Raw genomic sequence first — 13343 nt, forward strand, 5'->3', positions numbered from 1 at the left:
CAGCAGCCAAGACAGGAGGGGGAGGTGTTTCACCCCTTTTAAGTAAAGTCAATATTTTGACTTTTTTTTTTTTTATAAAAGTATACCTTTTTATGTAAAGTAAAAATTTGAGTTTAGGTCTGCTTTACTTATTACATCTTAGTTCTTATTACTTCTCAATAGGTACTACATCCTTTCATCTATCATGACTCATCTGTTTATTTACATGATTGTAAATCACATAACCACTGGAATGTTTAAAAAGGCCTAAAATCAGATAAACCAATGTTTTAGGGAGAATATAATACAGTTTGTTGTTTTCAGTCAGTTTAGCATTTAGGTACACAGCCCAGATATATATTTTCTTTACTGTTTACCTACCAAAGTATTTGTGTTTAGTCCAGCCATTTATTGTTCCCTCACTTTTGCTAGAACTTTTCTACCTCCAGCCTATTGACTGGGATGTGATGATGCTGATTTACTAGTCAATTAAAAGACAAAGAAGTGATAGCGAATGCTAAACCAGGGAAACATGTCCCTGCGTGAGAATACACTGCTCTATATCTGGAATCCTACAGTCACTTGATCATCTAATATAAGTGTCTTGGGTGAACTGTTTGAAGTATCTTGGATCCAAAGCTATTTGACCCTATCCTTAAGTCACGCTATCAATTAAGGTCTCCACACTCCCCCCGAGGAAGCCACTTGGCGAAATGTGTCAGGAAAAGAGACAACTGCATTCCCCTAAACTATTCATTCCCACAGTTGTTATTCTAAACCATTATGTATACTTTGCTATGTCTAATTGCAACTAAATTTTGTCTAGGATTACTAGACAAAATTTAGCGTTTGTTGCCAAAGTGCCCTCTATCTCTTCTTTTGTTCTACGTACATTACCCATGACAGGGTTTAGCAATTAATAAAAACACTAGAGAAATTTGGATTTCACTTTTTACAATTGATATAGGGAAAACATGTCATCTGGCTAGCTGCATGAGCACAGACCAAGCAGCATTTGTTCCAGGGGGCTTGTTGGAGGTCAGTCTGTTAGCAGTGGAGAAGAATTTGGTTGACTATGATGTTCATGTTATTGAGCTTCATCTATCAACCTAATGGAGACCAGAAACAGGCTGCTTCATAAAACATTTTCCTTTTATTTAACAAAACTAAAAATTTATACTTTCAACAAAACAGGTAAAGAGGAACTTGTTGTCATCTGCACACCAGAAAAGCATGAATTGTGTTTGCTATATTGATGGATGATACGTTTTAATCACAGCAGCCTCTTCTTGCCAAAAAAAAAAAGAAATCTTGGGTACAAAGAATGAGATACTGGTCACTGCAGTAGACCCGTGGATGCTATGACTGATAGCCCCTCCAGTCTGGGTTATTCCTGTGAACAAAAGATGTGTTACAACAATACACAACATCAGTGTTAAAGTGTATCAGTACTAAGAATGCAAAGGCAAAAAATCCAGTTGCCTTGGCCACCCTTGGAATGTTTTAGAGGAAGCAGTGTACTTCATTGCATTCTATACTCATTCCAGAAAAGGGTATTGTGAACCTCAACAAAAATGGAAGCAATGTATGGAAACTGACAGGAGTCATAAACCTTTCAGCGTTTTTTAAATGTCTAGCCACAAAGTAAAATTATGCACTGGTCCGTGTCCAAAACAAAAAGAGAGACCTCAAAAATCGAGCACAACATGAAGGAGACTCTTCCTATAAAAAGTTCCACTCATGTTTGGTAAGCAAGCATAGTACTTGGGCTCGGCTCTGTGCAATGGGAGTAGAATACAAAGCCAGCAGCTTCTGTTCCCACTGCACATTCTGCAGAACATGTCCAATATCTGAAATGTGAGCGTCTCTTTACACTTACAACATTAATAAAATAGTTTTCATATTACACCTAATCTGTGTGCTTTCCCTCCGTTTTATTTGCAATAAGAATTAAAAAAAAGAATTCCCCTGTGCTGTTGCTTAGGGAGCTGAAAGAACTACTGGTGCTGGAGTTTGATATATTAATTTGTTCTCAGCCAAATCAAGACAGAACATCAAGTGCAGATTAAATGATTAGTATCTGATGATTGCAGACAATGTTTAGTGTGCCCCAAGAACTTTTTTTTTTCGATAAAAACCCAACTATAGCATGCACAGGCTCTGCAACAGAGAGAAATGCAGAATTCTTAAGGGGTTGTGGGGGTGAGGTATTCTTAGGGAAAGAAATTAAGTGATTTGTGGGCAAGTTGTGCTGAAAGTAGGAAGGGCTTAAAGTGGCAAAACTTAAGTATACCTACACCACAGTCCTTGTACCCACAAAACTGCTTTATTTATTGTGCCACATATTTAATTCTCAGTATTGTCTTTCAAAAGTTATAAATCATTTTTGGGGGGGCATTATTGAGCATTTTTGTTTTTATAATGTTTACATAGCATTGATATAGTATGTAATATAAAGTGCAGGGGTCAGCAACATAGTATGTAAGTGTTTAGAAGGATGGAACACAGAGTTGATGGGTCAGTAGTCAGTAATGCATGGTGTAGGGGTCAGAAGTATGTAATGCAAAGTTTAGAGGCCAATAGTATGTAATGTGGATTGCAGGGGTCAATACCAAGTATGTGCTAACAATCCAAAGATAGGATTAGTTTAATGTGTTTATCACTATATAGTGGCTCATGCAAAGTCTCTTCCCATCCCATAAACCAATACCTGAGCATACAGGTTGTTGTTGGCTTTGTTGCTTTTTTCATGTCACAGCTCACTAGCAATCCCATAAAAATAATATTAATTGACATGTTTTTAAGGAAAAACAAATCTTACAGGCCAACCAGTACTGATGCAGCCGTGTCCCTTGATATCCTAGGACTTTGCTTACTGTCACCTTGGTACTGCTTTTCTAAGTAATCCTCACTGTAATCAGAAATAAATGTCAGATGCAGTTTAAACCATATATCTTCCCTGAGCCACCCCGTACAATTATACTTACCCCAATCTTTTCCCCATCATATTCTGCAAGTAGCGTCTGGCTGAGATTTGGCCCAGGAATTTTCTGTACGTGTTGGTGAATATGGCGTCTACATGTCTCTCCATCCTAGAGTATGGCACAACATTATGGCTTTAATACCGCACATTTTTCATGAATAAGCATTTTTTAGAACACTGATACTGACCTCTTTTCTGAGAGTCCCCGAATATATCCCTGCTCCTCATCCACTGACCAGTCTTGATTCTGCATGGGATCTCTTTCCTGCATTGGTAAATTACCATTCATGCTAGATTTCGATGACTGGCCAAGACTGCAGAACAGAGCACAAATTGAACACAATAAGTTACACATTATGGAGAACCCTCCTAAGGTTTGCAGGCCTAAATTCAGAAAAATACTTTCTTTTTGGTTAGTGAGGAAGGATTAAAGCCTTGGTGTCCAGCCAGTGGAACAAGAGCTGTGACCTAATGCTACCGGTACTTACTGAAAAGTTTTTGGGCCCTATGGGACATTAGTAGTAATGTAAGAATTGATTTGTGAATGTTGTAATGGGGGGTCATCAAATGTAGTCTTATGGAACATGTCTCCAATCTCTGCAGAGGTAGATTGTGGGAAACAGAGAGGAGACAGGCTTTTGTGGGGCAAAGTTTTTTTCTTAAAAGCTAAATTTTAATAAATTGTACATTCTAAAAACTAGACATAGGTCTCCTACCCGACGCGTTTCTTTATTCGGTCAAAAGTTTCGGCAATATCACTAAGTCTCCCAATCCCCTGAAGAAGCCCCGGGGGGCAAAACGCGTCTGATGGGAAACAAGTCCATTGCTGTACACAAAATTTGTTGTGATATGATATAACTACCCTATGCTACCAAGACTAGTTTACCTGTGTTAGCCTAGGGCTAGCGTAGGAGACCTATGTCTATCTCCAATCTCTGCAGCAAATCTTCACTCCACAACTACCCTTGCAGCAAGTCATCACCCAGAGACCATCTCCTATAGTATGTAAGCAGTCTCTGACAATATTCTTTACTAATAAGTTTACTGACTGCTGTTTCTAGCAAGTAGCTGGTCTCTGACATCTTCTCACCACTGCATTTGTCCATTTGGTATACTTATCCATTTCTGTTTGCTATGTTAATGGTGTATCCAGCTTCTACATGTGTTACTTTTTGACAGCCAAATCATTTTGAGTGGGCTGCCAATGCACAATAATAGACCTTCAGATTTTTTTTGATTTTTGTTTTCACCATAACAGTGCAATGCACATGGGTTGGAACTGTGTTGCCTTAGTATGTTTGGGAGCCATTTAAAATGGTACTACAATAGGATGAAATGTAAGGTATGTGTTGCAAGTACTTATACACACCCTAATGCATAGGAGTGTTTAGCCCAAATAGCAATCCAATGCAATACATCCCTACTGCAATGAGACAAGTTTTGTCTGAATATAGACTTTATTAATATATATATATTGCCATTATTAAGCCTTCATGAAGGTAAATTTATTAAACCAAGGTTTTTCGTTGCACATAGTTACCTACTGACGTGTTACAGAAACTATAGTAGAATGGGTTGTAGTATATGTATGTATATATTGTTTTTCTAAAACTACCACCCATTCTATAGACTCTATAACACATCAATAGGCAACTATATGCAATAAAAAAAAAAAAAAACATGGTTTGATAGACTTATCTTCATGAAGGCTTAATAATGGCAGCTGGACTCAAAACATCAAGGTAACCATCTCTCATCTCTATAATACAGAGAAGCCATGGCTGCAAATCAGAATGCGGTTACAGCTACGGCTTCACTTCAAGTGGTGGATGACCTGGTAGTTGTAGATGACCCGGTAGTTCCTGATCATCCATATACAAACTGAGGAGGTGAATCATATAGACCTGGCTGGAACCTTAGTGGATAGCTCCGCTCAATGCACTTTCAAGGGCTTGCCCTTTGTATAGTGGGTGTGTTACAAATCAAAGATGATTGAGATGATGAAAGGCAGAAGTTGTGGGTAAAAAAAAAATACATTTGAGAAGAAAAAAGGAAAAAACTAAGAACAGGGTCACTCCTCTCGGGGGAGCGCACTTATCTCAGAGACCTTTATTATAGACGACCTAGAGAGAGTGCTGGATGTGTGCCGCTGGGCCATAATTCGTCAGCTCTATAAAATCAAATTGTGAATGTGATGAACATCTTTAGATCAATCTCTCCCTCTTTTCTAGTTCTCATCCTTGTAAAACCTGTCACAATGTATTCCTACATTATTGAAACTAAAAGAATTGGACATACACTTTAAATCAGACTTGTAATATTTTACATTGACATCTAAAATTAGGTAAATTGCAAAATGAATTTTTAACTACCAACTGTCTACACTTACCCAGCATCATCCTCACTATTTTAGATTTTAGCTTAGGAGAGTTGGATTTAAAGAAAGCATGTACTAGAAGAAATACAGATTCTGTTAATGCTGATAGCTGCCTTAGGTTTAACCTTCTGATATTGTTGCAGGACAGTGCCTCAGAAAGTATTATTGGATAAGGAACATAGCCGGATAACTGCCATTCTTTTTTACACATAGCAGTGGCAGTCTTCATAGTCGTTTAGCAGAGGTTTTAAAAGATATAAACTAGAAAACTAGAAAAACTAGGACTGCAAATCTCCAACTTGCTTAAAGCTGCTTTACAATTAGGCTAAAATAGACAGTTAAATCTACTGTCTATTGTGGAGCTACATGTGTCCTTGGTGGTTATTACACATTTCCTATTAATGGCATGGAGCCGGCTACATATGAGGTTTAGTCTATAGACACATAGGCATGTCAGATTAAGAGTGAGCAGCCAAAGGTGACAACGCTGCTCCTCCATAGATTCGGTAAAGTGAGAGTTGTTTTTTTATCCATATATACTATCAATTATGACACCCAAAACAATTGTTAATAAACATCTAGAGTATGTACAACTGCCCCCCAATGTCAGTGAAGAGGCCATTAGTGGTCCAGTGTGTTGGATTTCTAAAGTTATCATAAATCATCGACTAATGACTAATTATTAATTTACTACAGTAAAGCAGCATAGCAGGGTACCTATTGCTTGCCCTCCTCTCTCCATAGAACAGAACAAGCTGCTTGGCAAATAGTCAAATACCGTACATTTATCATTCTTCAGTACTTAGATTATAAACAATATTGGTCAGGGTCCTCTCCTTCTCCTGTGTCATTATTTGTATCTGTTTTTTTATGCAGATTTGTCACCTGCAACGCTTTCTTATTTTACAGTGCTGTATTATGCCACTTTATAGAATATTGGTTAGTAATAGTACCCTTTTTATCAATTATTATTGATAATAGTAAGACTTACTTGCAGGATCACCGGGTGAAAAGGGTAAATAAAATACTAAATGAAAAAATGAATGTAGCCAATGCAGGAGAAGGTAAGATTATCAATATATATACTGTATATATATATATACCCAGGTATCTATATTAGATACACTTTGCATCCAGTGGCAAGCCCTAACCCTTTCCTGGAACACCACACATGGCTAGAAGTAATTCACAAAGGATATGCATTTAATATCCAATTTGCACACACCATTTAAGTTGCTGTTATATCATCATTAATTATACAATAATTACATACCTGTAATCTGGATGAAGAATGTAGCAGTGTATGGATAAGGCAATGTGCAATAGCAGAAGACATAAGGATCTGTGCATCATCCTGAGAAACAGAAGTTAACAATGCCGAATCCTAATTAGTTATGTTATCTTATCCATCCAATATTACCAGAAAAGTTCTAATTAGTTTTAGATAACACATACAGGATTAAGATAGAAGCTGTGGAAATAAAAAAGCTAAACCATAAATAATAGAAAAAAAGAATTGATTATATTATAATAGAATAGAACTCCCGGCATGACCCACTATCCTGAATCAAGGAATAATCTCCATGAGCATATATTATATGTGTGTGTTTTTCTTTATTTTTCCCTACATTTCAAGCACAATTAGGATTTTTTCTCTTCTGGAAGGTGGCTTTATAATAGCGGAATTGTTTACCCAACTCTGAATTGTACATTATATTAATATATTATCTGTGCTTTCTTAATGCTCATTGTCACTTATGAATTCAAGAGCCGTCTATTGAATATATAAATCTACACAATAAAGAAAATGCATCACTCGTGACCTTCTATCTGAAGCAGTGAAATATTGAATGTTATTCTGTTCAGTTCACAAGCACAGTTTATTATATAGACACATAGCATACATAAACATATATGACACATAGGTGCCAAAAGACATCTGATTATAACCGATTCGTCCTACCACTTGCTCCAGCCAATTGGTTGTAAAAATATTCAGATTTCTAAAGAATTATTGCAGATTATTTGCAGACAACTCCTGGCTTGCTCACATTGAGTAACAATCAGCCAGCGAACTTTATATAGAAAGGTTTGTAAAAGTAGCCTCTATTATGGCCACATGACTTTGTACTAGTTATGGCCCTAAAGCGTTTCACATAGAAGACTGCTTATTTAATGCTGAACTACAGTCAGTTTACTAAAACTTAACAACGCGTGTTGCCTTTCTTCAGTGTTATCCCATTACCCCACTACAACCTTCTAAATCTGCGAGGTGCCCATCCAGACAACTAGTAGGAAGTGTCCACTTCCTCCAGGCAGTGCCATGGGTAGCACATGAAGGAATTTCTCATTCTACAATTCAGAAGACATAGGACTCAGCATGTTACCTGATCAGAGGTTTAGGTAAGTAAAAGTGATCTTTTAGGGTGATTTTGTTAACTCAGCAATTATTGGGTAGGTAGTTATACCATAGGCGGTGTTCCCAGGGATTGGCTTTAAAAATATATAGATTTCATAAATTGTAAAAATTGTACATTTCTCATCTGTGATTGTATGTTCCTATCAGATAAACCCATCAGTCTGTTACTGCTACTTCATTCTCCAGCTACGTGCTGTGGGCAGGGAGATGACCTAGCTGTGTTAGCAAAGAAAAGTCTGGTCAACAGGTTGGCTGGCAGAGCTACAAAAAGAAAACATTTTTAGATACCTAAAAATCAACTCCTGATGCAAAAATTGCTTAGTTATTCTCCTGCAGATGATTGTCAGGCAAATGTTACAAGATTTTTAGTGACTATTTACCCAATCATTTTCTCAAAAAGGGATCACTAAGCAATTAAGTAATTAATCTTCTGTTTCTATTGGTGTCTATGGAGAAGAAAACATTGGATTGTGTTTGCATTTTGCAGTTGTAAGAGATCAATATTTTTTTGCACTAGTGAAAATCTGTTATGTTTCTACTCACTTATAAGTATAAAAAAAGACACAAAAAATAGGTTTTGATAAAAATGACCATGTAGCCCTAAGTTTAATTTCAGGAATGGTAAATTAAACCTTTGCAAGTTAAGTATAATAAATAAATATAAAAATATAAATATATATATATATTACTGCTGTTTGCAAAGTTCAGCTTTTAATCTATTCAAATATTTTTTTTCCTTTTCAATATCTAAATCAGAGAACATAAATATAATATATTGCAGAACCAGCTGTGGCTGCATTAGTTTTCATCAAGATCAGTGCATCTTATGCAGGTACAGCAAAATACCTGCTTGTCCTGATAGACTTTTGTACTAAACTGATAACTAAATAAATATCAGATTTCCAAATTTGTTTTCTAACTAAACTAAAGGACAACTACCAACATCCCTATATAAAGGAGAATACAAAATTAGATGTTTGTTCAGCCTGAAACAATCATTATCACCATCAAACTATTGAACTAAGCAGTTTAAGCTCCTTATAATTGTGGCTGAATAATAATTACCTATTGCTGGGAGATTTGGAAATATTTTATGTGACTCCCCATTGGTCCCAAGGGCCTGTGTCGTACGGGTATGGACTTGTATTGTTGGATCAGTTTGCGTGGCTCAATTCTCAATTTACTGTGTATTTGATGAAGTTTGCATACTCATAAAATTGTATTGGAATACCAAAGCTGCTCGAAGCAAACAAAAGTCCAATCACACTGGCACTTACTGGAACAAGTCACTCTTCTAATAGCATGTGATGCCCGAACAAGTGACAAGCAATGTACTGTATGTCCATATAAGCAGAAAACAAGGATGTCTTTAGATATGTTAATTACAAAAAGGAGATGTATGACTATACTAAAGAACACCTATTCTGCAAAATGCACAGGGTAGCAAAATGATTGATAGCTAGCTTTATAAATCAGCTAAGAGGACCTGTCTAATCTGATTCTAAGTTAAAAAAGAAAAGTATACCCAAACTATTATGATAAGGAGTGACTAACTGAACCAAGGCAATAGTCTACTGGACTATTGCAGAGGACAATACAGCCTCCTGTCTCATTCCATTACATATGCCAAAAATAGGAGGTATATTTCTAATTTCAGGAATAGTGGGCAGAGCCATTCAACATATTGTATCACTGCTTTGTTTTTTGTCATCAGTACAGTGTATGGAAACAAAGAGATCTTAATATATATTTGCATGAAGTAGCTACATGTCAGTGAAGCCCATCTTTGTATCATGTAGTCTTGGTGTGATGAATATTTATATATAAGGCATATATAGGCAATACCTAAATCATAAAGAGCAACCCTACCTGGAGGGGGTCCCACTCCTACAGTGAGAACTCATACATCACACAGCAACCAACTTCCATGTGCAAGGACCCTATCCTGTACTTTTCTAAGTTACTGTTCTATACCAAGTTGCATGAAAAGAAATCAGAATTCCTGACCTGCACACTTGTACTAAATCAGTAACTCATAAAGACTTGAAGACATTGGATCAGCATATCAGTCAAGAAATATTTTTCAGACATTGATCACCAATGACAATCTACATGTTTCTGACCTGACAGCTTTTCATTAGGTGCTCATAATTCTGGGGTTGATATGACATTAGTTAGTTTCTATCTGGAAGGTCAGAGCCAAAAAGATGGCATGTCACTTCAAATAAAAATTCATGCTTGTCATGTTGAAGGAACTCACCTAGAATTGGCTCAGTAATTATAACCCTGAAGCAGCAGAAATGACAACCCATGACAGCTTGATATACATAAAAATTAATCAATATTGTGTACTACTTTCCCCGACCTCCTAGATTGTAAGCTCCTGTGTTATTGTTTGTATTTGTCTGTCATTTGCAAACCCTAATAATTGTACAACGCTGCGTAATATGTTGGCGCTTTATAAATACTGTTTATTAATATTATTAATAATAATAATAATAATAATAATATAATAAAAGTGCATCTAACCTTGATATCAGTGCAATTCTGTATAAAGTGCTGCATTTACTTACATTATCCACAGCTTAGATCTTCTTCTTTCTTCTCTTTAGATTTCCAATGCTTAGTAGTTCCCCGAACTGGGACTGGGAGACTAGTTGTGTCGTGAAGGTAAAGCCCACATTCTTATATACCTGAACTCCAGAGTGGGAGGAGAACGGGGTGTTGGGGGGATCACAGATCAAACAGAAGGGGTGACGTCTGCATGGCTATTATCCACTTGCATACACATCTCCATCCGACCTGATGTGACAGTAAAGAGCTCAGTGTGCTCAATAACCCACCAGCACATACTGCTGTCACTATATTATACAGAATATTCATGATCACAGAAGAAACACTCATGAACACTTTGCACTGTGCACAGAAAGTACTGTAATGTAATTCTAAAATGTAAATTAAATCTCTGATGTCCATCAAGTATAATGTGATAATAAAATGATAACAATGACAATTATATCATTCACATTACGAGATTACTATTGGCCTGATTGTTTATAATGGCTTTTTATTATTTAAAGATGAAATCCAGGCAGAAATAAAAGACACATAATAAATTCAGTTGTGTATTTATTCACACAAATTCATCATTTAGTAATCACAAACAAAGCTTGCATTGGGAGAGGGAAAGCTGAAAAACGGGTAAGTCAGCTATACTGCAGAGCTACTGTGCTACCTAGGTGCATGTTGAGAAGAGAATAAAGTGATGGAGAAGTGATAATTTCAAGTGTTGAAAAACTAGAAAAACATATAAGCATTTACATGCCTTTCTATGCATTGTTAGTGTTTTAGTTTAAATGGCTGTCAAATGCTGCATGGTGCATTCTTTTAAAATGCACCACGTAGTAAAAAATTGATGAGAAACAAAGTATTTTGTTTGACTATGCATTTTGCCTGTGGGCGATGTTAATAGGGAAATGGGAAAAAAGCCGAACTCAATGCAGACAGCCTAGGTGAGCATATCAAGTCAAGTATCAACTGGAAAATAAAAAGAATAGAAATATTATAAATGGGCCACTGATTGGGCCTTAAGTACCCTCCCCGGTGTAATACTGATTATGGTGCATGTAGTACTCAGGCATTGCCTATAGAGAGGGAAGCTGCATAGCTTAGCACAATCAAGACTGTCTAGATCAGCCTTACTCAACCATGGGAGGAACCCTTATAAATCTTTTAGTGAGAAGAATCCCTCTTACATTGCTGGCCAGTGAAAAAAAAAAACATTGGTGTCACTTAAACTGACAAAAATAACTCAATGCTCAAGGAATAGTCTAGCAATCCCTGAAGGAACCCTAGGGTTCCATGACACTTTAGTTGAGAAACATTGGGCTATAAACCCAATGTACTGTAGGTCTTAGGTTAGCAAAATAAAACATAAAATGAACAGGCCCTTTTAAAATAATATTATGTACATGGGAAGTCTCAACTGCAATTGATTTGTTGCCTTTCTGTATTGTTAAATCTTGTTATTACTATCTTGGTATTAAAGTATCCACATGAAAAAGTTGGAGAGTTTTCAATACATCAGTATCATCTTGGCCTCCAAAATGATAATTTACAATTCATGCAATATATATTTCAATACAGTACTCACCACAGCTACTGTCTCCTTGCCTCTTCTATCCCTGTTCCCACATCTGGTAGAATTGTTGGAATATTTCCATTTTTTATCGTTTGTCTATTTACTTGTTTGTTGGTGACATGGGACTCTACAAGGAAAACCCGGACCGATGATACAGAACTGTCCAAATCCACATTTAGGCAACAATCAACCAAGCTAAAAATCTCATATAATTATTAGATTAACCAATAGGAATCTCCATATTATTCTCTTACACTAGTTTATAGATACCTCTGGCCAGTCAGTACATTTTTAAGAAGAATCAAAAATGATTCAATTAAAATTCTTGAACATAAGAGTGTGCGAACAAAAAAAAAGTATCATTTTATAATGTGTAATATTGAGAATATTATTCATGGTTTCCCCTAAAATAGTCTGTGGGGTAAAATCATATTGTGAAATAGATAAAGAGGGTATACTTCCACCTGCGCAGGACCTTAGTGGGTCAGATTTTTTTTTGGAGTTGGACATTGGTCATAGACATCGTTACAGAGGTCAACTCAATTCCACTGCTACCAACAGAACATGCCTACCTACTGGTTTGTTAGAACTTCTGACTCCATCTAATGTATTTTTTTTAATGTCTACAAAGCTATTACACTTTATTGTAAAATAACAAGCCCCCCCCCCCACACACACACACACAATACAGTTTTGGAAAAACTTAGAAGAATCTTAGAAATTAGAAAACTTCATAATGGAATCCTGTAATCATTAATCATAGATAATGCCATAAGGAATTTCCATAATTTTGGTAATTATGGAAATATTTGACCATTTATATGGTTGGACAGGCCTGGGATACTCTACCTATGCTCCCAGGGTGTCGTCGTCATGGACTTTGACCCTTCTCCTGTCTATTACTTAACAGTGGTATATTGTATAGTCTAGATCAGTGTTTCTCAACCTCTTTAACATGGAGAACAACATAAAATCATTTTTTGTCTTCAGGGAACACCTGCAATAACACAGCTCAACAAAAAAATGTTTTCACTTGCCATGGATTTTTCAATATATTTAGTGTATTTCAGGTCTGCAGAATCTAGAAATGACATCAATTTAATTGAATTGGCTCTAGTTCGTGTGATACAGGAATCGGAAAAGACGATTTTACCAACAACAAATGTTAACACAACATATTATTATCAATCTTTAGTAACACTGATGTTTTGCATTTCATATATTAAATGTAGCATCATTTTCATGAAACTTTCATTTGCCTTCTTTTTATTTATACATTTTCTTTTTTGTTTACAGAAATATGAATTCTTCAAAAAGAAGTTGTTTAAATTACCCTAATGTATTTTGCTACATTTGTGGTGAATATTCGCATCAAAAACAGAGAAGAAACATTACAGAATTTGTGAAACAAGCATATCTTGCATATTTTGGTATTAAACTGGGG

At 36.2% G+C, this 13343-nt stretch overlaps 1 protein-coding gene across 1 annotated transcript; it reads right to left on the minus strand.

Moving 5' to 3' along the window:
- Positions 1-1122: 1122 nt before the first annotated feature.
- On the minus strand, positions 1123-10402 carry GHRH (growth hormone releasing hormone). The gene is made up of 6 exons (XM_072407028.1): positions 10332-10402; positions 6613-6693; positions 3151-3276; positions 2967-3071; positions 2801-2890; positions 1123-1372 (listed from the first exon to the last, which is right to left on the minus strand). Coding segments are annotated over exons 1-6 (438 nt in total). The 5' UTR covers positions 10334-10402; the 3' UTR covers positions 1123-1338.
- Between the last annotated feature and the right edge of the window lie 2941 nt (positions 10403-13343).

This window comes from Pyxicephalus adspersus, chromosome 3 (assembly GCF_032062135.1).
Source record: "Pyxicephalus adspersus chromosome 3, UCB_Pads_2.0, whole genome shotgun sequence".
NCBI lineage: Eukaryota > Metazoa > Chordata > Amphibia > Anura > Pyxicephalidae > Pyxicephalus > Pyxicephalus adspersus.

What these genes read in the sequence shown, in the direction of transcription:
- GHRH (XM_072407028.1), bottom strand. An exon ending in ATTCTTCATCCAGATTACAG is followed by an intron (nt 3,277 to 6,612) that starts GTATGTAATTAT and finishes TCTGTTCTGCAG; the next exon opens with TCTTGGCCAGTCATCGAAAT. An exon ending in CGGGGACTCTCAGAAAAGAG is followed by an intron (nt 3,072 to 3,150) that starts GTCAGTATCAGT and finishes GCCATACTCTAG; the next exon opens with GATGGAGAGACATGTAGACG.